The 26,411-nt window shown below is 34.3% G+C and overlaps 1 protein-coding gene across 2 annotated transcripts in view; it reads right to left on the bottom strand.

The window, feature by feature from the left end:
• XPO4 (exportin 4) overlaps positions 1 to 26,411 on the bottom strand; it is a 116,338-nt gene that overhangs the window by 69,298 nt on the left and 20,629 nt on the right. Inside the window, exons 2-6 of one of the 2 annotated variants that reach the window (XM_037527355.2) lie at positions 21,949 to 22,103; positions 21,697 to 21,838; positions 16,533 to 16,671; positions 6,237 to 6,353; positions 5,365 to 5,518 (exon numbers count right to left, since the gene is read on the bottom strand). In XM_037527355.2, coding sequence (XP_037383252.1) covers positions 5,365 to 5,518; positions 6,237 to 6,353; positions 16,533 to 16,671; positions 21,697 to 21,791 — 505 coding nt within the window. In that variant the 5' untranslated portion in view covers positions 21,792 to 21,838; positions 21,949 to 22,103. The remainder of the gene's footprint in view (positions 1 to 5,364; positions 5,519 to 6,236; positions 6,354 to 16,532; positions 16,672 to 21,696; positions 21,839 to 21,948; positions 22,104 to 26,411) is intronic. The other variant, XM_037527353.2, reaches the window with a different exon arrangement.

Below are 26,411 nucleotides of genomic sequence, written 5' to 3'. Positions count from 1 at the left end.
ATAAATAAAAATTTAATTTAATTTTTAAATATAACAATTACATTTCAAAAAATAAAAATTAAAGCTATTATAAAGACTAGCCAATTATCACTGCAATGAAAACTATCTTCAGCAAAATCACAGATACAGTGCTTCAGTACATAGATTTTCTTTAAGAGAGCTCAATTTAAAGTTCTATACATGTCAAGTAAAATTTTAAAATAATTAGAATGGATTCATCATAGAACATTAAGAACATTTTATAAATAAACCATCCTCATAAACCTGAAGTCAGAACAGACTCAATCTTATTCTGTGAAGTAGCCTATGCAAAAATCTACTACCTTCAGGTAAACTAGCCTTTCAACACCCAATAAAAACCAAAGTTACATCTCTGGCCTGTACCCCAGTTTTTGTAGTCATAAATAAATAAATCTTTAAAAAAAAAAAAAAAAAAAAAAAAAGACAAGTAATGGAAACCCAGTCCTGTATCTCCAGTGCATACTTTAGTAGTAGAGAAGTGGTTAAACCCCAGCACTGTCCTCCTCTTCACATAGATATCATAAACATATTTTTTGGTCAAGATCAATGAGGAAATGGAAAGATCTAAGCCTACAGAAGGAAAACAGAAACCCTCCCCTGCCCCACAAAATAATTACATTTTGATGTCAATGACTCATTGTTCCTATCTATATACATTCAATTTGTGATTGTCTGAACAGTTCTCACAGATTAAATTCCATCTGACTGCATGGTGGTGGAAATCCTCACTTTGATTATCTAATAAATCCTTTGTCTTTTATTTTAGTCAGCAACATCTAAAATTATTCACCCCTAAAACTTTAAGCCTAAGTCATTTCAGTAGAAACTTAATAGTAGGACAAATCAAAAGGACAGAGAGGTCACTGGCAGACATCAAAGCTGGAACAATGTGGGCATCAAAATAATGAATGATAGGAACAGATAACAATCCATTCCAAAGAATAAGAACCTGTGAGTAATACTGATGCAAATAGAAGAATGAATAAATAAGTAAGAAAACTTCCTAATGGGAAAATGCTGCCAAATAAATGCAAAAGGTTTGCTATCTTACAACTATTGTAACAACTGATCCAGGCAAGAATCACCAATGCAAGCTAGAGCTAATCAGTGAAACATTTAGGAGAAAGAATATTTATATAGTCTGTAAGTATAACATGGCAAATTATTAATTATAAAAGGAAAGGGAAGGTTTTGGGGAAATGTCAGGAACCACCATAATCAAGTGATTCAAGCTTCGGAATACTTTATCACCCCAAATGGTAAAATGACATACTGTGTTCCCTGCCACAAAGTACTGAAAGGGACTGCTACAGTATTACTACAAAATTACAATATCACTGCTATAGTATTACTACAAAAAAAATCTGAATCTGGGCCTCCCCGGTGGCGCAGCAGTTGAGCACTGGGTTGCGAAGCTGCCCACAGCCTCTGCGGCCCCGGTTCGATCCCTGGCTGCTCCCCGGCCACCGGAGGAGGGTCCCACATGGCGCGCAGACCGCTCCTGCCGCCCGCTGCTCCCCTCAGCAGTGTACTTCGGTCCTTCTGCCTGCTCTGCTCCCTGCTCTGGATCTGGTGAATTCTCTCACCCTCCCGCGCTTCTGACTGTACCCAGTACATGTATAAACAAAACAAAACAAACAAACAAACAAACAAACAAATAAATCATGCCTCTATTAAAAAAAAATGTAAACAAAAAATATGAATCTAATCACGATGAAACATTAGAAAGACACAAATTTAAGCACATTTCTAAAAGTTATTAACCTATACACTTCAAATATGTCAAGTCTATGAAAGAAAACTAAAGGACTGCTCCAGATCAAGGACAACTAAATACAAAGCATTAAAAATAGCTATAAAGATATTGAGACTAATGACAAAATTTGAATATGGGCTGTAGATCAGATGATAGCATGTATTAACACTAAACTTCTTGATTTTTAAAACTGTACTATAGTTTTGTAAGACATTCTCCTATAAGAACCACAGTGCAACATTAAAACTCTTCATCACAGGAAAACATACAGAAAAACATACACGAAGTATTCAAGGGTAAATGGATGTAATGTGGACAAATGCTCCCAAATGGTTGAGATGAAAATGTGCTTAAGTATCTACATGCATGTACACAAACATGTACATATGTACATGTATGTGTGAACAGAAGTAAAAAAAAGCAGACAAAATGTCAACAATTGATGAATCTTCATAAGGGGCATATGGCAATTCTTTGAATTACAGTATTTCTGAATGTTAAAATTACAACAAATACAGAGATACAAAAAAGGAAAGTAGATTACAAAAATTATGAATAGGGATGGATAACGATAATTTAACATAATCTTATTTAACATAATGCCACTCTAAATGATCAAATATATTTGATACAAAATATACAACACATTTTACAAGATCTACTTGCTGTTCATCTGCTTATCCTAAAAGATAAATCATATTTCAAAAAACCATAAACTTAAAACATATTAAATATGTTAAGTTTGATCATTAGATCCTGTCTAAAGTACAAAATTATTAGATTTTCTCCCCACTGATGAAATGACAGATTTCTCATTAATTAACAAATTGGATTCCTTGGAACTAATTTCTTTAACCACAAAAAATGCAACTTTAATTCATTGCCATGTTTTTTTTCTTCCTACACTTAAAGCTAATCCACTTAAAGAAAGGACTACTTAACTATGTAGTTCAGTTAGCCAACAAACATCAAAAGTCACATAGGAAATCACTTGTAATTCTTTTTTTTTTTTTAAATATTTATTTATTTATTTATACAAGCACTGAGTACAGTCAGAAGCGCGGGAGGATGAGAGAATTCACCAGAGCCAGAGCGGAGAGCAGAACAGGCAGACTGATGAAGTACACTGCTGAGGGGAGCAGCAGGCGGCAGGAGAGGTCTGCGCGCCATGTGGGACCCTCACCCAGCGGCCAGGGATCGAACCGGCGCTGCAGAGGCTGCGGGCAGCTTCGCAACCCAGCGCTTAACTGCTGCGCCACCGGGGAGGCCCAACTTGTAATTCTTAAAGTAGAATATAAGCAAGAAAGATTAAAATCTACTTTTCTTTAAACAAGGAATTATTTCCTTTGGCAACAGGGTAGTAGTGATTATTGTTTTTCTATGACAGGTTTTCCAAAGCTTTCTTGAAATCTTTATAATATTTAACAAATATTTAAAATGTTTGTAAAATACTTAATGTATCTTCAAACAAACTTTGTTTCTAAATTCCTAGAGAACTGTTTCCTTTTATGAAACAGTCACTCTTCAGCCAACTACATTTTCTCTAAAACAGAGAGTTTTGTGACTTTTTTTTTTTTAATTAACAAAGACTAGAGCAAAATTATATTGTGACATTCAATGGGGAAATTATTTTAATGTACACATAAGAAATTCTTGCCTCTTAACAACCAAAATAATATATTGAAAATATAAAACTGATTGTTAGGAGAAGATGATTAGAGACTATTGATTAACTTCATGTTAGCTTTGCACCACAAAGCAACAACTGATCATGGTTCCTTTAGGAAAGAAAACTGGAGAACTTAGGTTTTGAGTCAGAGACTCACTTTCCTATCCAGCATTTTGTACAGTTAATTTTCTATTACATTAATATATTAGCCTGAACCCCTGTGTTTATAGCAGCACTATTTACAATAGCTAAGCTATGGAAACAACCCAAATGCCCAAAAATAGATGACTGGATCAAGAAGATGTGGTACATATACACAGTGGAATATTACTCAGCAATCAAAAAAGATAAACACATGCAGTTTGCAGCAACATGGATGGAGCTAGAAGGAATCATGCTCAGCGAAGTAAGTCAGAAAGAAAAAGAAAAATACTGGATGGTCTCACTCATAGTAGGAATTTAGAAAACCTAAATAAGGGACCAGGAAAAAGTCTAATCAATACAAAGTAAAAATCAAAATCAACAAGCAACTATAAACCAGAGACACACTAGGGGGGCGGGGAGAGGAATGATTAAGATCAAAGTAAGGGGAGGTGCAATTGTATGGGGAATATAACCAAAATGAAAATGTATACATTGTGCAAAAATGAAAAATGATGTAAGAATTATATAAAATAAAATATTTAAAAAATATATATTAGCTTGAAAATAGAAGAAAAAGTTACACCCCACTTGGTCCTTTAAAATCCCACAATTTCACTAGCCATAAATAATTAGCTAATTTCTTTGTATATGAATGTAGTAGCTCTTTCCTCTGTTGAAAGAGAAATGTTTCACCTTACTTTTTTGACATGATTCATTTTCTTATTATCTTTGTCTCCTAAATAGATATTTAACCCTTTTTGTCCCAAGAAAGGATGGATTAAAGACATCGAGAACAGGTTAAATTTCCTACAGTATCCTATACCATAAGGAATATATTAGATCAAGAAGAAGATAATAAAGATAGCTAGCTGATGAACTGCTCTATTCAAATAGACCAGTAAGAGCACAATAAATAGTGGTTAATTCTTAAGTGTTTTAAATGTATTGTTTCATTTAATTAACTCAACAATCCACACCTGCCCATAATACTTTTGGCATAAACTAAGACCTCAGATAAATAACTTACCTAAGATGAACTGAGACTTGAATCTAGATTTGTTGGACTCAACAATGATACAAATGAGTATCTATATACTATTTATTATTCCTTTCAATCAGCAAATGTAGCAAAACACAAACTTTATGAAATAACTTTCTAAAATATAATTATATATCCCAACTTTAGTACCTGATAAAAAAACAGATAATATAACCTATTTAAATTGTTTTATATTACTAAAATAATCTGCCACAAATGATATTACCATATTTTTATATTGGAAAAGGCCTTCAAAGAATAAACTTATCAAAGGATAAGCTTACCATCTACACTTAAACAATATCATTCACAAAAACCAAACCAGAAAAGTCCAAACTAGCTTTAAAGAATGTCAGCTCAAAATTCAATCTAAATCACGTTACAAAGAGAATCAGTTTCCTGATAAAATGCACTTCCTGTCTTTTCCCTTTACCTCAAGAATACTATTCTGTAGCAACAGTCCCATCATCTACCAAATGTTTCCAATTTATTCAACCATTCTGCACAGAGTTGTAAATAAAATTTAAAATGTTCTAGTAGTCCACTGCATTGAGGAATTATAAAAGAAAATTGTTTCTAAAAAGACTTATTTTTCCAACATGTTTTTACAAACCTACATGGGGTGAGAAAAATTATTTATAAACCTTAATTATGACTGATGATAAAGTGCTCCAGTCATAATTATATCACCTAGGAAAATTATCACAAAAAATTATTCAGTTGTTAAAAGGATATAATTTGGAGGAAGAAAGTTCCAGCTCAAGACTTGATTGGCAAGTGCAAGATAACGCTGAAATACAGAAGACATTTGAGCATTGAGGTTTTCGCGCCTGCTGAACTCTTGCAGAACTTCAACAGTTAACATGAAGATTTGACGAAGGTCTTCTTCCTATAGTATATGTTACACATATTTTTATATCAAAAGCTTATTCAAAATATAGTCCCTTGTAGAAGAACAACACAATTTAATAAAAACCTTAACATTTCCAAAGGAAAACACTATTTCCTTAAGAACTTTACATTTTCTGTTCTGCTCTGCTCGTATTTTTCATCACAGTATGCTTTCAAAAGACAACAATCTGGCCACATATACTATAATATACATAAAACGCTGTAGAGAAGTCAGTCTTTGACAACCACTCCAAGCTGGAAGGGGCCAGCTGCTATAGTGCAGAGCCCTCAGACTGAAGCCAACTTGTTCACATAACTCTACTTCAGAGCCAAACAATACATAGGCGACAAAGAGGCCACACCATCTGCAATAACATTTTAAATACACAGCGCTCTTTGGCATTCTGCCAGGCCTATTTTTAAGGCCGACAGAGTCCCACCATTTGAACTGGTTACATCTAAACACAGAGCAAAACAATAAACTTAGGATCTTCACAGAAGCATTTTCTTTTTGTTTTATTTAGACTAATATCAAACAAGTATTCTAAATTGTCAACTATGTTCACCAAATCTATCACTTTACTGTATCCTTGCAATCACACCACAAATCCTCAAGTACTGGTTACCATTCAACTAGATAAAGTATTCTTACTCCATTAGGAACAGATTGAGTAAAAAATGAACAATCTAATAATTAAAATATAAGGGAAACATACCTGAAAAATTCGTTTGCAGTTACCATGGAATTCCATACTTAGTCCAATGTTACTAGTTTTGCTTGAACTTGAGAATTCACTCAATAGTGCAGTTAGGATAGAACAGGCCAGAGTTTGCTGTAATTATTTGATAAGAAATAATAGTGAGGCACTTTTTCCAGTGTTTTGCTTCAACAGAACATTTGTTCAAACATAAATACTTTCTATTAGCTCTTCTACTACATCTTTAGATCTTATACCTACCAGTCAAAAATTACATATGGCAAATATTAGGTTATTAGTTTTCCTTTCTAAATAATAAAGTAATAGTACTTTCTCAACTCCAGTTGAGAAAAATCCATTTAAGACTTGAACTCATACATAATACAGTGCAAACGATATTTTAAGATAATTAATTTTGAATGTATTACCTAACTCAAACAATGATTGCTATGTCCTTTTTATATTAAAAAAGGAAGTGAGGGCCTCCCTGGTGGCACAAGGGGTTAGGCACTGCACTATGAAGCAATTCATAGCCTCTGCAGCATGAGTTCAATCCCCGGCCAGCCAGGGAGAAACCCACATGGCGCGGCAGACCTCTCCTGTCTCCCCTCTGCTTCCCTCAGCAGTGTATTTCAGTCAGTCTGCCTGTTCTGTCCCCCACTGTCTCTGGTGAGTCCTCTCACCCCCCACACCTCTGGCCTGTACCCCAGTTCTTGTATGCATAAATAAATAAATTTAAAAAAAAAAAGAAGTGAGATTTGGAGTGAGGTTTGAATCTAGGTCTCTCTCATTTTATATTCTGATATCTGTATTCCCAAAAAGATAAAAAGTGACACAGATTTTATAGTTTTCAAAATATTAACCAGGTAATACACAAAAAATTTTTAAGGAAGATAATGATTTTCCTTCTCAATGGCTCTATTCAATAGACTGCTAATATCGATTTACTGCTTTTATTCATGTAACATTTAGAGTGAAGGTGCCAAGGATGGATACAAATTAATTTGGCAAATTTCCAGGGGTTAAACAGAAATATGCACACTACCTCTGAACAAGGGGAAGATTAAAGTCAAGATGATACTATTTATGCAAGCTTATACAACAGCTGAAGAGTCTACCCACCCACCAACTGCAACATCTTTGTTCAGAAATGCTTCTGATGTCAGTACCTTGACCTTACAGATGCTTATCTTGGCAAATCTTGGGAAATACACAAAAAATTAAATTCCTAAAGAGTGGCATGAGTTGAAGCTTAATGATGGCTACATGAGTAACCAATATACAACTTGCCTATTTTTGTGTGTCTAAAATTTTCCTTTAAAAAAAAGCAGAAATGAATTAAATTCCTATCTGTCTCTTAATTTCAACTAAAATAAGCATGACTGTATAACTAATATATATGCAACTTTTCAGACTTTTTCACACCAGGAAATCCTAGCAACAGAGAACAGAAGCAGTAAATTCCCTGGGGAGTTAGAGGGAGGGTGGTACAATGAGGACAGATTAAGCAGCCTTCAACAATAATAAAAGAACTGTTGAAATGCCTGGTTTAGTTCAAACACACACACACACACACACACACACACACACGCAATTCTACTTAAAAATATACTTGTTTTAGTATAAAAATGCTTCACCTTTCCCAAATCTTTAAGAAAAGTACACAAGTTTTAATGTCTTTGCACGGCCCCAGACACACAGAGAAGAAAGCAGGCACTAAAGAGGCTCTTACAGAGAAAACACTTTTATCACACAATCACTTCATTTTACAGTTTAAAAGAATCTTAAAAACTCACCAAGTACAAACCCTTCAATTTTACTTAGTAAAACTACTTTTAAAAAAAGGTCTTTTAAAATTGTGATTAATGATTAAAGTGCCAACAATCAAAATGTCAACATTTAAATAACATTGGAATCAACAACGAACATAGTTTTTAAATACAGCTAAGCTTTGGTGGGGAAAGCAGGTGTTAAATTCAGTTTAGTAAAATTCAGTGGAGAAAGGCAACTCACAATGATCTATATAACATGCCATCATGATCCTGAAAGCAATTTTTAATATCTTATTTTTTCAGTCTTAGCTTTTCATTTATCTTTTCTAAGTAACAGTTCAGTAAATTAAACATTATGAACAGATACCTAAATGTTTAAGAAGATGGAACTTAAAATCAATTTCTGTATCTCAGATCTCAATTTCTTGAAAAAAGAATTCATGCACTACCTAATCAAAACTATGCAAGAACCCAGAAGAATCCAGAAGCATTTATTAAATAAACTTATTATTATAGTTTTTAAGTTTTGTGGCTAGAGTTTGTTAGCACTAACATATTCACCACAAAAATGGCATATTTTTTAACTGTGACCTCATTCAAATTTTTTGTAACAATTCTAATGAATAACTGAAGCATGGACTCAAAATTTTTTAAATGTGTGTTTATATTTAATAAACTTCCTAACAATAAATGAATGTGACTGTAGTCAACATATGGAAAAATAAGTGAAGGAAAGGGCAGGAGCAAACAAAGTCAAGAACATTTCTGAGGTCAGAAAAAAGGATTTTTTAAAATAAAAGACTCTTGTAGCACAAACGTTCTTGAACAAGGAGGCTTTAGTGGGGAGGATGGAATTACTTTATAGAGTTATAGCAATAGAGATCTCACCAACATATCAAATTTTCAACTAATAAAAAAGTTCAAATCCACCCATAAAACAAGTACATTCAAGTACTTTCATGCATGGAGAAATTACACATATCACAAGTCTAAGACTCATACCCCAATGTCTATCCATTTTCAGTATTTAATTATTAATTTTAATTATAGTTTATTAAAATAAAGTTAGATGCATTATTTTGTAAAGAGACAGCTAGGGAAACAAGCCATAAATGAAATCGTAAGGGAGAAATAAGGAGGACAGCTCCTGGCAGCTCTCCTCCCCAGCCTGTCCACTTGTGTTTGTGCAAGCGTCCTTTCCTTTTTTTAATAATAAACCTTCTCTTTTGGATTAAAAAAAAGAAAAAAAAGGGGACAGCTCCTTCTTCAGAGAGAGAAAGGGAAGAAGGGGGACATCAAACCAAACCTACCTATGAGAAATCACAAGTTTTTTGTTTTCCTTACCCTTGTAGAAGGTTCGCTGTCTGCTTGCTTCAGACCTTTAGGTCTCAATGGTCATTCCTAATGCAGTACTCTTAACTCCCCCTGAACTGACAAGTACCCTCAAGTGGTTTCTCTCTGACCTCTGTCACAGGAAGGGCTAAGATATTAATTCCATACTAGAGACAATGACTCTGATATTTAGGAGGGTTAGAAACAAGTTTCAAATAATTAAAATTGGTGAATTTTAATTAAATCAAAGTTAGTCAACTTTGAGCTGAAACTGTCATATTGAATTAACAGGGATCAGATCAGTATAAAAATACCATTAGCACAAATCTTAGATTTATAAGTGGTTAACATAGTACTGTTTCCTTTATCCAAGATCTAAAGAATTAAGTTAAAGTCAGTTAATTTTCCAAATTCAGCAAGCAAGTATTTTTTAGTGAAACATACTTCATGTAAATTTCTCCAGAAGAATTATTTCTAAGGAATCTATTATTTGATGGTATAACTTGAATACTTGTCATGTACTAAAACATACCAGACTTTACACCCTTTGACAAAGTGGCACCATAGCCCAATGCTTTTTGATTTATGTTGGTTTTATAGCTTTTCTGAATCATGTTTTGTGTTAGTGTCTATCCCTCACTGCTGCTGGCAATTTGACTACCACTAACAAGTAGTCCTTAATTGATCACTCTATTTTCATCAAGTTAGAAATCAAACAATAAAATTTACTAAGCTATCAATATATCAAAAATAAATTCTAATTTAAAAAACTACAAGGCTCTTTTGGGAGCCCAAAAAGTCAAGAATCTCACTGTTTAGATAAGTCAGAAAATATGGGTTCAAACAGTTTAAGATTTACCACTTCAAGTAAATGAAGGCAAATCATTTCATCTTTCTTGGTCTCAGTACCTAATCACATGATAGTCCTAAAGTTCTAATTAGATAATGCATGTAAAAGTAGTATGTAAATACAGCAGGTTAGAATAAGACAAGGTAAAATGTCAACAGTACTTTTGTCATTATCATAAAATACAACCACCTATATTGTTTTTTCTGGTCCTCCTGTGATTTTCTCATCCATCTACATCCCACCTAATTAAAATTACAAGGTAAGCTATTAAATAAAAAAGAGATCCATAACTGAAGCATCATTTAAGGTGCAAAGTAGATGCTCGAAATGTCATTTGGATTACTAAGAATCAATGTTAACTTCTATGCTTGAAACTTTATTAACACAGGAAGATGAAAATTGAATGTGACGTGTTCCCTAATTTTTAGCTGTTGACAACTGAAAGGTCAAAGTTTAAACACATAAAACAAGTAAAAGTGTTCAAAGTTATTATAGTCATACATACTTTCTTTTGTTGGTACTGAAAATTCACAGGTTAATATATTGGTTAACAACTTAAGTGACTTAAGTCTTATAGTGGAATTCTCATTTCTAGTAAAAGCCATTAATTTCTTGATAGTGATAAAAAAAAAAAAAACACTTCAGAAATAGATTGCCTTCCTCACCAGCTTACTGTCACGAGTACAAAATACTCAAACACTAACTTCAGCTGACAAAATAAAATACCCTTGTTCAGAAAGAGGATTCTCTTATAATAGCCTGGCTCTTGCCCCCGGAACTTTTATTACCAAGAATAAACTTTATGAAAGGTTGCCATACATAAAGCAGACTTCCAGCTGCTGTTCTAAGTAAACATCAATGAGACTTGTGATAAGAGAGATTAAGCTATCACATCCAGGCGCAGCACTGCTATAGACAAGGAAATTTCTCACCCACTTCACTCTAGCCTGGTAAAGAGGAAGAAAAGAGGTTTAAATGCAAAATGAAAACAGCAATAAGAGTGATTTAACTATGCTTACCACTTTCAAAGGAAATAAAACAAGCATGAGATAGATTAAATGTTAACTTATAATTTTCTTATTTTCCTTAGGAAATAAAGTATCCATATCTACCCCTCTTAAATTAGCAGAGTAAGTCTGACAGTATTGCAAACTGAAATGAGGCAACCAAGGCAACCTTTATAACCATAGAGAAATGACCTGTTCAAAGATGGTGAAAACAACATATTATTTAATAATTGTACAAGCATACTTACTCTAAGGATTCATCATAATACACGGAAAACAACTGTGTGTAAAAAGACAATCTCCTCAGGAAATATTTTATGTATTAGGTATTTTGCCATAGTACTATCTGTAAAAAACCCAAGGCTATAAAATATTAAAGCATTTAAAGCAAAGCTAATGTGTAGGTCACCTTGTTTTTAAATACAATTAGTTTCCATCTGTGAATAATAGCATAAATCCTTTCTTCTCATTTTCAAAACTTAAAATATTGCTTGATAGGAAAAGAGATAATTTAATATATTTCACATCCCAAAATAGTATAAGAAAGGAGTGTGAGATGACACCTAACATTGTCTTTCCTCTTCTGACCAGCCCTGGAAATGAATATTATCATATTTATTTTATAAATTAGTGTATCAGTATCTAGATAAATTGAGCAATTTGCTCATGTTAGGTAATAAGTGGCAGAGTGGGTATTTAAACTTAAGTATAAAACCAAAATCGCAGTGTTGTATTACACTACTGTAAAGTCAGGACTGGGCACAGTGCAGGTTTTCTGATCCCATGCAGACCGGGTAAAGGAGGAGTCAGAGTCCTCAGTAGTTTTGCAGGTGTTTTATTTGGGGTTCACCAGGCATATGGCAGGTAGGGGTGCTGGCTGGGGGGCTGGCAGGCCTCCCAGCCCCCAGCAAGTCTTCACTCTATCTGGGCTCTCTAGCGTTCGTTCTGCTGCTTCTTGGCTTCTCTTTCGGGTTCTGCTGCTGCTGGCTGGGGCTGCTGGCGTCCCCCCGTGACGCCGCCCTTAAAAGCACAGTCTTAACTCAGCTGAATCCCATCTACCTATGCCCACACACTATTCCAGGTGCCCGCCATCAGGCATGCATTCAGGACAAGGATCCATCATCTATCCTGATGGCGGAAGGGCAGAAAAGCCTGACATTTTCTTTACCCTACAACTACACTACCTCTAAACTTATTTAAATATGTGTATTAAACTAGTACATAGTGTTGGACCACCCGAAATTAATACTCTTAGAAAGGGAAAAGTGCAAGTCAAACTATATTAAGTTTCTGGCTAATGAACTGTCATTCTCAAAGAGGTGTAAGGAGAAAGTTACCTAATTTAATTAATGAGGTTAACCTTTTCTTTCATCTACAGCAAACTATTAGTCAATTTCCTCTTCTTTTCAAGTATCTCTTAAAATCACCTTTAGAAATAAAGTTTCTAGCTGAAGGTACTGAAATCAGACCACACTAAAATTCTCCGAAACAGTCTCAAGATTTTCTGCCATGGCAATTAAAGTATTTAAGCTAAGAGCAATGATATCACTTGTGCCTGAGAAGCTTCTGTTCCTCACTCTTAGCAAATCAAAAAGAAATCATCACATCCTGAACTTTTGTCCTTTTCCTAACTGTAGAAGCAATCATTGCTTCCCCTTTAAGGACCTAGAAGAATACAGTTTGCAAGGGAGCCTCACCTAATTGAAGGCTTATCAGTGAATATGACTTCTCTAACCATCTCATCTTTACTCTCAGAGCAGGGATGAAGCACCCCCTTCTTGTATGTCAGGTAAAAATGTAAAGTCCTCCACCCCACTCTCTTTGGTGCTGCAGGTCCCAAAATGCAGGATAAACAACCTAGATCAGCTCCATAAGTCTTTAAAATCAACAACTACGTAAATTATCCATGTAATTGTTAACTTTTGACCTTTTCTCCACCTAATCTGTCTGATGTTACCTGTTTGCCCACTTGGTCTTAAGGATCCAGTTGGGTTAGGGAATTTTCTGCCTGTACCTGACACTGCCAATATTTTATCAGTGTTCTGACCACTTTATCATTCTACTTTTTTTTTTTTCAAAATTTTAAACACCTCTCCCACTGCTCCTGTCTCTGGGACTAATAAAACCATAAGTAAATTTGTGAACCACTCCCACAAATTCTTAACAGTCTGAGAGAAAGAAAAAGAGAGTGGAGGTTGCAATAAAATGTCTCACTTGTCTGTAATCACATTTTAGACCAGCTGAATGAGCTAATTTCAAGGTGCCAGACAACAACAAACAGTAAGTGGCCACAGGATGGTATTTAACTTGCCATATAAATGTAAGAATATTTTTTAAGTTTAATATTTACAAGTGGTCATCACACCAAATTCACCCAGTAATCTTGAAATTAAATTCTACTTCCCACTTCTGATCCCCTACTATTATAAAGTTCTTAGCCCTGTTAATAGAAATTCAACTCAATTTTAATTTAGTCTCTGTTTTGGAGTATGTCATCAAGACATTAAATTACCCACTATTCTCAAAGTGGAAGCACTGTAAATAAACCAACATCTTCTCTGATCAGTTACATCTTTTCCAGTCATTCTCAGAACATTAATTATTTCAGTGGCTCCAAAATTCACTTGTCAGGGTTGCACTGGGACTACTTTTTGTCAAATTACTCAAGGGGAAAGGAAATGGAAAACACAATTCCTGAGTACGTGTTCACTTCTGGGAGAAGAAAGGGACTCTTGATCCTTTGTCTGCAGCATCCAGTGTGAAAGCTAACTATGAGGAATGAGGGCAGCAGAAATACTGCCTTAATGCTGAAATCACAGACAATGGGATCACCAAACTAACAAGGGGAAAGACATTAGTCATAAGTATATAGATCCCCAAATTACTGGTTAGTTTACTAAAGTTTAAACATTGAAGAATAAGCAGGACTCCTTTACTGTAGCTTTGTCAATGAAACATGTCCTTAAGCAGAATATAAACTACGAAAAGTAACTAGATTCAGGGTAGAAGGGTCTAGGTTAGTTTCAAGCAGCAGCTTCAGTTCCGAACCTTTGCCCTACTATTTCTGGCTAGTTACATCCAATACTGGCTTACCCTCAAATATCAGTGATGCAACCACTGAATCATGCATGTAGCCATGAGCTAGGCAGCAAATGCTAATGAGAACTTACATAAATAACAAGTTTACTGTTATACAACTAATACATGTAGCACTGATGATCAGTACCTCAAGAGCAAAGCTCTTCATCAAAAATGGAAACCATATTTACAAATAGATTGAGTGTATATATTAATATAAGCCAAAAGCAGCTTCCCAATCATTTTTAGCTCAGTAATTTTTATTTATATGTATAAATATATAAATATATATATTACATTATTGTTCGTTTTTGTACAATGTTTGATTTCTCCTCTGAGGTGTAATCCCCATGATAGTCCCACAACCTAAGTCACCCGAGAACCATCAAAATATCCCCTTGTGCTCTCTTCCCTCCCATTTTGCTCCTTCTCCCTCCCCCTCCCCTGATGAATGTCTTGGATTTATAGTTTCCCTGCTAGTTTTCTTTTTTCTTCCTGATCCCTTGTATGGTTGCCCTATGTTCCTCCTATAAGTGAAACCATCCAATATTCTTTTTCATTCTGATTTATTTCACGACCTCAGTAATTTTTTATGAAATCTTATTTGTATGCTATCTTCAAGAGAAATAATTCATAAATGTAATGATTCAAACATACATTTTTGAAGTGGTTAGTTTTATATAAACATTAAATTTTCAATATTAAAATTAAGTGAAAAGCACATGAAATTAGACTTTCGGATTAGCAAAGTCTCCAGAACAACACGGGTCCAATATAGCTGCCACTAGCTACATGTGGCTATTTGAATTTAAATTAAATAAAATGAAACTTCAGTTCCTCGGTGATATTGGCCACATTTCAATGCTCAAAAGAAACAAGTGGTTAGTGCAGTGGCTACACATTGGAGAGTAGATACTGAACATTTGCATCAACACAGAAGAATTCTGCTATAAACATGGCTTAGAACACAATAGCCACAGAATCAAAATTTGAGATAAAGATAATGCTTGTGATCTCAACTGTGGTAGTTCATTGATATATATATGACTGTCACAACTCGTCAAAGCAAACTTTTTAAATGGATGCAATAATGAGTGTAAATTATTCCTCAACAAAGTTGAGAAGGAAAAAAAATACATGACCACTGGTGAATTCCAAAGGGGATAACAAAAAAACAACATTCCTTTAACCAAGAGCATGGTATTATCAGTTTCAGGGTCCACAGGAGTAGAAAATAGATGGCTAGAGGAGGAAGGTGGATGAACATCTATGTACAGGAAGAAATGAGAGTAAGATATAAGACACTGTGCAGATATTTAGCCCTCCTAAAAATTCCTACCATCTCCTAAAGCATCAAATAAATGATTAAAATCACACCATTCACTCACTTAGGACCCATTGAAAATAGTTATTCAGAAAGAGTTGTAAGATGCATCACCTCACATAGATATGATTCAAGTGATTAAAAAAAAGAGGCTGGGGAAATTAAAAAAACTATCCAAATTAAAGATTTAATATGCAAGAATCCAAACAGCCAAATATCACCAATCCCAATTCTGTATGAATTAAATGTCAGTTCTAATCAAGGATTACTAACAACAATTTCAATTCCTCCTGCTTCTAACAGAGTGACTGCAAACAAACATTGTCTGCGTACAACTCCAGTTCTCAAAAGGAAGAAAAAAAAATTCAGGCTACTCAGAGTAACTCAATCAAAAACAGTGGTTCTCAAATTCATTCAAGTGACCTTAATACCTAGAAGTCACAGTGTACCTTGAACTGTTAGTATAACATTTATTATTCTTGTTACATAAAATATATTTTATTCTAACAGTTCTATTATCACTGGTCGTTTTCACTTTTATTAAAAATGGGAGGGTTGCGAGGCTGCCTGTAGCCTCTGCAGTGCCAGTTCAATCCCCGGCCACCGGCGAGGGTCCCACCAAAAAAAAAAAAAAGGGAGAAAATGTCTAAAAAGTAGTTAAAATTATGGTTTTATAAATTACATTTTATAACACTGATGATTATGAACTATGGCAATATGAAGAAACAGAATCAAAAGAAAAAGTATACTACAGCTAAAATATACTAAAAAGTATACTGTAATATGTAAATATAAAAAGAACTAAAAGAAAACATGAACAAGTGAAAATTGCTTTATTACTTAAACTGTGTACTTGTTCTTTTATGTAGCCATCTAATACCTGTTATAATGGCATCTATATAATACAAAATAAAAACTTGAAATATCTGTGAATATAAATAGTGTACTTACCACAGTAGGATTGCCACTACTTATCAACTGGCTCACTTCATGAAAAATGCTTTTGCAGTCAATTGATTTATCTAATGATCCTCGTTTTACAATTACTGCTACTGCTAATAGAATCTGTTCCCGAACATACTTTTGGAGGCTGTAAAACATAAAAATCATTGTGAAAATGTTTACATGAATCTAATATAAAAATATTCCCAAAGTTGTCAAAATGCCTAAAACTACTAATAACACCACTTAAATCTGAGGGTAAGTATACTTACTCTACTGGCAATGCACAGATAATAAGGACTAAAAATTCTTAAAACTGTTCCCAGTGCATACTAAGTACTATGTAAATGCTAGCTGCTTCAGTGTTTAGTAGGCTAAGACAGTTCACTAAGGGCAGATTAAGATCCTGCTGATTAGGAGATAAATTCTGATCTGATAACCATCTCAAACCAGTACTATTACCATAAATTCACTCCCTTTATTATGTAAAGGAAACATGCTAGCTATCAAAGATATATTTTGGAAACATACAAATTCTACAAAAACCTTTTTTTGTTTTCATATCTAAGTTTCGCTCTTTAGTGTGGTGACAGAAGCACAAAATTTCAAGTTTTGGCATTCTACAAAGCCCATTAGGCCACTTAGAGACATAACTGCCTTTTCAAAATCATTTCTTTTTAAAGATCTGAATTTTTTTTTTTTAAAGATTCATTTATTTATTTATTTATACAAGCACTGGGTACAGTCAGAAGCGTGGGAGGGTGAGAGAATTCACCAGAGTCAGAGCAGAGAGCAGAGCACGCAGACTGACGAAGTACACTGCTGAGGGGAGCAGCGGGTGGCAGGAGATATCTGCGTGCCATGTGGGACCCTCAGCCGGTGACCGGGGATCAAACCGGTGCTGCAGAGGCTGCGGGCAGCTTCGCAACCCAGCGCTCAACTGCTGCGCCACTGGGGAGGCCCAAAGATCTGAATCTTTTTAAAGATTCAGAAAATAACCCTTTAGGGCCTCCCTGGTGGTGCAAGGGGCTAAGCACAGCACTGTGAAGCTATCTGCAGCCTCTGCAGCACAAGTTCAATCCCCAACCAGTCAGGGAGTTAGGAACATGGCGCGGCAAGAAATCTGTCTCTGCCGCTGCTCCCCTCAGCAGTGTACCTTAGACAGTCTGCCTGTTTTGTTCCCCACTCTGTCTCTGGTGAGTTCTCTCACCCCCCGCACCTCTGGCTTGTACCCCAGTTCTTGTATGCGTAAATAAATCTTAAAAGAAAATAACCCTTTATAATCCAGCTTCCAGAATGCTGAAAGGATAAAACCACCATGCTACCTTAGCATAAATTAAAATCCTTTAATCTGGCTTATAATCAGTAGGACCTATCCCGGCTTTTCTAGGACATTCATGTTGTCCATATATTATTATTAATAGTGCTTTCTTTTATTCTGAAAAAATGTCCCTATATGGACATAAATTATTTTACTTCCACAGCTAGATACCTGCTCCCCTCTCTGAAATCATGCCTTGCACAGAGAGTCAAAACTGCAGATGCACTGAATTACTTTCAGTTGGTGGCACAATACTCATGCTCTCCAGGGCTCTGAACTTCTACACCTCCCTGCCAAGATTATGTTGCCATTTTATCCATAAAGCATTTCGTGAACAGCTCCTCTACAATGTGACTGTTCATGACTAATGATGGCTCTTCCCATACCTCACATAACATGAGGCATCTGTTAATAGGTTTAATTGTATCTTCCAGTCGCCACACTAAGTATAATGCTAGTGTTGTCCCATGACAAAGTACACTGTGTGCCACATAAGTATTTTTAAACACTTATTCAAATGAAAGAACATATCTCCCCATATGAAGACTTCAGTGAAAAAAAATTTCTTCAAAACACAAATGTGAAGGGCCTCCCCTGGTGGCACAGCGGTTGAGCGCTGGGCTGCAAAGCTGCCTGCAGCCTCTGCAGCGCCAGTTCGATCCCCGGCCGCTGGGTGAGGGTCCCACATGGCACGCAGACCTCTCTGCCGCCCGCTGCTCCCCTCAGCAGCGTACTTCAGTCCTTCTGCCTATTCTGCTCTCCGCTCTGGCTCTGGTAAATTCTCTCACCCTCCCGCACTTCTGACTGTACCCAGTGCTTGTATAAATAAATAAATAAATCTTTAAGGAAAAAAAAAACCCCACAAATGTGAAGATTAATCAAGCAAATAAATGCAGACATTCTATAATGTGCAAATTATCAGTGGACCAAAAGGAATTTTGTACTGCTAGGGGACAACACAATAGACCACTAGAAAATCTGTGAAGCTGAATACTACTATAAAACACATAAAACTTGTCTGTTGGTAAGAATTACAAATCATAAGGAAAATAACAGCTAACATTTATTAAATGTTTATGATATGCAAGACTATACGAATTAACTTCTCAAGCATTACACAATCCTCACAACAATCTTCTAAGTATAGAACTATTACTCACTCTATTTAATAATCAGAAAATTAATGCATAATGAGATTAAGTGGCAGAAATGGGACTCACAGTCCCTTTTCTCAATCACTATGTTATACTGTCTTTTTAAAAGTGTACCCTCTTTTGCTGCATGGAAATTTTTTTCCTAAAATAGGAGGAAAAAATAGAAAAGAAAAAATTCTGTACATGTATAGGAAGTTCACATTATATAATATTCTATACTACATAACCTATAGTATTTGACCTATGCAGTGTATCAAAAGTTTCAGCTTGACTCTGATCCATATTGTAAGACATTATACAACATAAAAATGGCTGTCATAAAAAACAAAGAGCAGAATTACTCTAAATTAAAAAGAGATTAAAGAGACATGACAACTAAATATATAATAATGGAGAAAAAAAAATAACCTGTAAAAGAGAGAACGGATATACATATCATATTCAGATAATGGGGGAAATCACAAAACTGGAATTATATTAGAAAATATAACTATACTTATTATTTCAAGTATTTAGATTATGCAATTAAGGAAGACAGTTAAATAAAGTATTTAAGGATGAGCTTCATGATTCTGTGGCATACTTTTACATTGTTCCAGAGGAAAACACATATTTGAGAGAAATAAATGTGACAAAATGTTAACTGGGCATCTAGTAGAGAGAAGGAATATGCACATTCACTGTACTATTCTTTCCACTTGGCTTACTTTTTCAAAACAAGAGTTTGGAAGAAAATATATATGTGAGCTATATCAATGTGCAACTTCAAAATCAACTCAAATAGTTTCTGAGCTAATCCAAATACTTGAGATTATTTTGGATAATCTCAATACAATAAATCACAAATATACACACAATCAAAATTTGTCACATTAAGTTAACCAAGCCCCATGTTCAGTGGTTCCCATGCTATGGGTAATATAAATGAGCAGCTTTAAGGGAAAGCTTGCATCATACCCAAATGGCCTCATCAAGCAACAAATTAAAATTTAAAAAAATAAATAAAACTAGCATGAAGGAGAAAAGAAAGGTTTGAAACCAGGGCAAGTTTCTCTTATTCTGTTAAAAGGAGGTGGGGAAAGCCACTCACATATAAAACACATTATCTATTTAACTTGTAATGCTAATAGGTTAAGTAAAACATAGTTTTTTCCTCATGCATTTTTCTGTAAGTAAAGCAGTTAGCACTTAACTGAGTGCTAAAGTCATGCAAGTAATTACTAAATATTATAAACTCAGAGACTACTAGTGAACAGTTGGAGGAACAAAGGTATGATAGTAAGCTCTAATTATTTTTAAAATTTTATGCATGTTTACGGTGATCAATTGACATTCCTAATTATAAGCATTCCCGATTACATAAACATCATTTTCTTCATTGAATTTGGAAATGAACACCTATACAAAAATCTTCACATAAAAACAGCACATACAATGTGCACTGCATGTTCTTAAATAAGACTTGGTATTTGGGGACTTTTAAAATACATATATAAGTCATCCGTGAATTTCTACCCCAAAAGTTTTATTTATTTTTTAAAGATTTATTTATTTATTTATACAAGCACTGGGTACAGTCAGAAGCGCGGGAGGGTGAGAGAATTCACCAGAACCAGAGCGGGGAGCAGAACAGGCAGAAGGACCAAAGTACACTGCTGAGGGGAGCAGCGGGCGGCAGGAGAGGTCTGCCTGCCATGTGGGACCCTCATCTGGTGGCCGGGGATTGAACTGGCGCTGCAGAGGCTGCGGGCAGCTTCGTAGCCCAGCGCTCAAGCGCTGGGGAGGCCCCCCAAAAGTTTTAATTAATTTTTCTCATATTAAAAAAAGAAAATCAAAGAAACTACAAATACAGTCTTTAAATTGTTTAAATAAGGCCTCCCGGTGGCGCAGTGGGTTGAGCACTGCACTTTGAAGCTGCCCACAGCCTCTGCAGCACCGGTTCGATTACCTGCCAGCCGGGGAGAAACACACATGGAGTGGCAGACCTCTCTTGCCTCGCCCGCTGCTCCCCTCAGCAGTGTCTTTGGTCCATCTGACTGTTCTGCTCCCCGCTGTCCCTGATGAATTCTCTCACCCTCCTGTGCCACTGACTGTACCCCAGTTCTTGTATAAATAAATAAATCTTAAAAAATAGTTTAAATACTACAATGAGTATAATATTTTTTAAAAAGTCACTTTCACTGTGATTCCCTCTCCAAAGGAGACTATTAAAAAAAAAATAGTATTTTTTCTTCTATAGTCTTTTAATACACACTACTATGTGCATATATACATAATATTTACTTATTTAATGGTTCATGAAATCCCTGATCACTCCTTACTGGAATACTCACCTATACCTTCTAATACTTACCAAACACCAAGAGAATATAAGGGATTTTCAACTGAGTCAAAGATCAACTTTTACTTATAATCAGTATTTTCAGTACTCAACAATAACAAAAGCAACTTAATATTTACTAAAAATCTTCTCAAAGAAGCAAAACTTAGTATCATAAACTTAAATAAAATGTAGTCTTTCATTAAGTACCAATACAACCTATAATACATGTGTATGAGTTTTTAAAATATGAGCCCCACACAGAGCCTAACTATAACTTTGCATCATTAAAACATAAAGGAAAAAACACAAATCAAAAAGCTAAAAATGGATAAGCTCAGCAATAGTATTTTAGCAGTAACTCCTCTGTGTACTTACTTAGGTCTTTGTAAGACATAGGTTAAAAGGAATGTTCGCAGTGACTCGATGCTACCTTTTTCCAAGAGAATCCACTCTCGGACAACTGCTTCCATTATGGCTGTAGCAGCTTGAAAGAGGACATAGTCTACTTTACTTGTTTCTGAGGAGAAAATTAGAAACTTCCTTTAAACAGCAGTTCATCTTCCGCTGAGCATTCTGCATGTATTAATTTTAAAACAGAACTTTTCAGACAAGGAATAAGATGGTTACCTGTTCTTTTTTTAATCCAGTGACCTTGCTCTAGCACCACAAAGAGGTTAGTTCCTCTCAGAAGACACCTCAGGCAGGTGGCAGCTAATCACCGATCACAATTTTCACAAACTTTCCTCACCTCTCTTCAACTGTTACTTCCAAAGCATGAAGAACTAAAAAATAACACAGCTTTAAAAAAAATAAAAATAAAAATATAAAGCAATCAGAAAGTTTCCTAAGAGATTCTCACCCTGTGCAAAATAGAACTTTGTATTTATATCTGGAAAACATATTAATAAACTAGTCTTTGAACATTACTATTTGTGATGAGTCATGCTGTTAAAAAAATTCAGTTTATTAAGTAATCCTTTAGCAGGATGACCCATCTCCAATAGCAAGTTCAGAAATAAAGACAATCATGTCTAAGTTATTTTTTGTAAAATTACATATATAAAAAAGTCACATTACACAAGGTGAGAAGTTTTTATGAATTTTCTGATTGCAATACTGATCAAACTGAGTAAATCTCAAAGCTACACTTAGAAAGATCCAGCTTTACTAGCAAGATATAGTACCTGAACTAAAAACTAAATGAGAAGGTTGAAAAATAGAAAATTAACATACCTAGGAAATAATTTGTATTAATTTTCTATTTTTTCTTTTATCCACCAATTCCACTACAATCAGTTTCCAAACAGCATTATCAAAAGGGAGAAACAGTCAAAATGAAGTCAAGAAAAAGTAGAAATTTTTTGAAGGTCTGAAAAATAACCATAATGTGAAATCCATGAAAAGTTTATGATTAGACTCTAGGTTATTTGCCAAGATCACTAGATACAAGTATCTGAAGGCCGTAAGAAATTAACTCTAGGTATAGATGGGCACCTCCAAGAATTTATCCAGAAGAGCATGAAGATATAGACAGGAACATCATTTTCTCTCCTAGTTAAGCTCAGGTTATTTAAAAATCTTAAAAGTGATCTTGACACAATTAGTTAAAATAATGTTCAAGGAAAGGTATGTTCTACATAAATTCCTCTAATATTAGACTACTACATAGAAATTTTGAACATACCAAAACTAAGAGGAACTAATTTGAACCTATTTTTTTAAGCTTGGTTTTTCCATGCTAACTTAACATGAACTGAGATTAGAACGCATCAAAATTTAGAAATCTAAAAATATAATCAATAAATAAATAGCTTCCCAAAATGTACGCCTATTACTAAAAGATGTGTTTAAGTGTTCCAGGAGGGGGGGGAAAAAAGTGTTTTATTCAAAGAGGATTTGAAACAGAAACCAGTTTTATCTATTTAGATCACCTAAAAAGAAATACATACTGCTTCATAAAGATAATGCAAAAAAACGTATTATAAACCTCTTCTTAAAAGGAAATGATGGCTGTTTGCCTGTCTTTATTTTCTACTGTATTAGTAAAAATTTTAAGGACAAAACCCTCAAAATCTTAACTAAAGGATTCACAGAATTTTAGAAAAAGAAATCCAAAGATTGTCGGATTCAATTCTTGCAGTTGGAAGAAACTGATATATCAAGAGATTAAAAGAAGAAATTAAAAGTCACATGGCTGGTGAATGTTTATTGAGCAATACTAATCCATCCCTAAATGTATAGGCCAAAGAAGACCAAACAAGTATCTTTTGGTTTACATGAGCAATAAAACATGCTTATTTCTAACTATTTGTGATTATATCCTACGCTTTTTTCCCCTAGGTGTAGGGGTGAGAGTGGACTGGGGGACAATTACAGAAAGTGAATGATATTCAATAGTTTTCAAGATTACACTTTTTCTTAGATGTCTCCGTATTATATTAAGATCTCTAAATTACTACTACCATAAGAAGCTATCTCTAAGAATGAAGGAATGGGGGTGGGGGGTTACATCCCTAATTTAAAAGGGGAATTTCTCTAACCTAATTATAACCTCTCATAAAAAAATTAACCTCAATAAATTAATTATATGTAATATAAATGTGCAAAAGATGCTTAAATGAAATCTAGAAACCTATGAGCAGAAGATCAGTACTTCAAAAGTACAAATGAATATTATTCTTGCTTTGTCCTGTAAAGAGACATGAAACAGCAAAGTCTTCATGAAGAACTCACAATTTATCTAGAATTTCTAATACTTTTAGGATGATCTTCCATTGTCTAGATGATAAATATCTTCCCTGTCTAGATGATAAATTATTTTTGTCCACTTTAGCAGGAAGCTTTCACTTAGTACCACAGTAACTTCAATAGCAATGTATATAAAATTCATTTGTATCTTGTCAGCCATTTGAAACTAGACAAAGCCATGAAGACAAAGGTCAAGTGAAGTAAATAGTAAATAAAGGAAAAGCACTACTTTCTGATCAAAAGAAAATTTTTTCAAGTAAAAGAGAACCCTTTTAGTCAAGCACCAGATGTTTAGTTACTACAATCACTTCTCAGATCTTGACAATTTCTATCCAAAGCACAGGCAAGGAAAGTGAAAAAAATCTGCTTAATGATACAGAATCACACATATCAGTAAATCTCAGGTTTCACTTTATTTCAGGTACTTCTGAAATAAGAAATTAACAAAATCTATTTCTGCCCAAGAAAGAATAAAAGATTACTACAAAGTCAGCACCAAAGCACTGAACTAATTCCTCAGTTTTTGGAAGTTTGTCTTTAACTAAAGACCAGAATTCACAGATATTTTGAATGAACATTTAACCCTAAAAACTAGTAAATTCCTAAGTGCCAAAGACTCCTGTCTAAAGTCGAAAAGTGTTGTTCTGACACAATGCACAAGCATGCAACATGCACACACACATGTGCGTGAACACAGAAGAGAGCAAACAAACAAACAAAAAAAACGAAAGTAAATAAAAAGTTAAGATGAGAGTTATGAGGAAAATTGACAAACGTAATAAAAGTTAAGTTAGAAGAGGGAAGAATTTTAAGAGGCCAGAAAGGGGAAGTATCAAAGAGAAAGTCTTCCCTTTATTAGACTATATTACCCAGACGTTCTATAAAAATGACAAATAATCCCTAAATAAGAATGTGAAAATTCTGAATTGCGATTGACTGCCATTTGTATGAGAAGTCTTCTTAGAGGAATTAACCACTGTGCTGGTGGCAACTGAGTAAGGAGTTAAAAGATTTTCTGTGAAGTTTAGATGTAAACATTAATGTAACACAGAGTTTTGCAGTACATTAATGATTATGCTTGTAATACATGCACTCAATCTTTTAAATAGTTAATATCTCAAAACCCAAACTAATTTTAAAAGCATGGCTGGAACTAGCAATTCTATTCTTTAGAAATTTTTATGGGAAAAACAAAAGTATTTCAAAACAAGCTCAAATCATAACAAAACAATACTACTTCATAAAATATACACACTCTAAAAAGGAAAGAATGGTATAAACAAATACACTCTAGTAAAATACTTATAACTTAGATGAATTATTTCCCAACTAGTACAGAATGACAACTGAATTACAATAGAAAGTCAGATGAAATACTGATGAAATTCTAGTTAAGGCATGTCATGAAAACCAGTTTGAAATTATTTTAGGTTACTAGTTTAACACAATGATTTTCTAAATCTATTCATCTAAATCTATAAACCTAAATCTATTAATGCTGAGCAATTTCAAGGCAATAAGGATGAAGTAAGGCTCCCTCAAATTAGTACAGATGCTTAATTTTGCTTCTTTTAACAATGAGTTAAATATTCTCTGCAGGTATAAGATAACAAAATTTGTGACAGAAACAAATCCATTCAAGTATATAATCTGACCACTCCAAAAAAAAAAAAAAAAAAAATTCAAAACTGCCTCACTTATAATTTAAAGGGTGATTAATAAAACGGTTTCTCTAATAAGATCTAATACCTAAGTGAGACAGAACCACCTTCACCATTGCTAACTCCCTGCAAAACAGACAATATATAGAATATATTTTAAGCTTATGTTTTTAAATGCTGTTTGAAATGAGCTAAGGGGTCTAAATAATTGTCTTTTATCAAAGTGTTTTTATGCTACTATACTTGTGCCTCACAATAATTTATGATAGCCAAGTCCATTAAAAAAAATGGTATCATTATTCCCATTTCACAGTGGTAAGTGACTTCCTCAAGCTGACAACCAGCAGCAGGCATCATTGGCACATGGGTCTCAGCTTCTACACCAGTGATCTTCCCACTCAAAGCTAACAACTCTCATTTATAAGTGCATATATGTAAAGCATTTTTAACACATAACTTTAATTGTACGTTATTTCAATCTGGAAACTAACTGCAAAGTCTTACAAAAAGGACTTAAACATGGATTACAAAAAAGGCCCTAATTAAGAAAAAACAGTCAATCATAATCAGGTTATAAAATATAAATAATTAATAAAATCTCTTACAAATACAGAAAAATATTAAGAGGCAAGATGCTATATATATATATATATATCAGAAAATGCCATCTTTGGAAAAGAG

This window comes from Talpa occidentalis, unplaced genomic scaffold (assembly GCF_014898055.3).
Source record: "Talpa occidentalis isolate TD23 unplaced genomic scaffold, MPIMG_talOcc4v2.1 talOcc4.5, whole genome shotgun sequence".
Classification (NCBI taxonomy): Eukaryota; Metazoa; Chordata; class Mammalia; order Eulipotyphla; family Talpidae; genus Talpa; species Talpa occidentalis.
The sequence above is the reverse complement of the archived record's forward strand: the minus strand, read 5'-3'. Positions and strand labels throughout refer to the sequence as shown.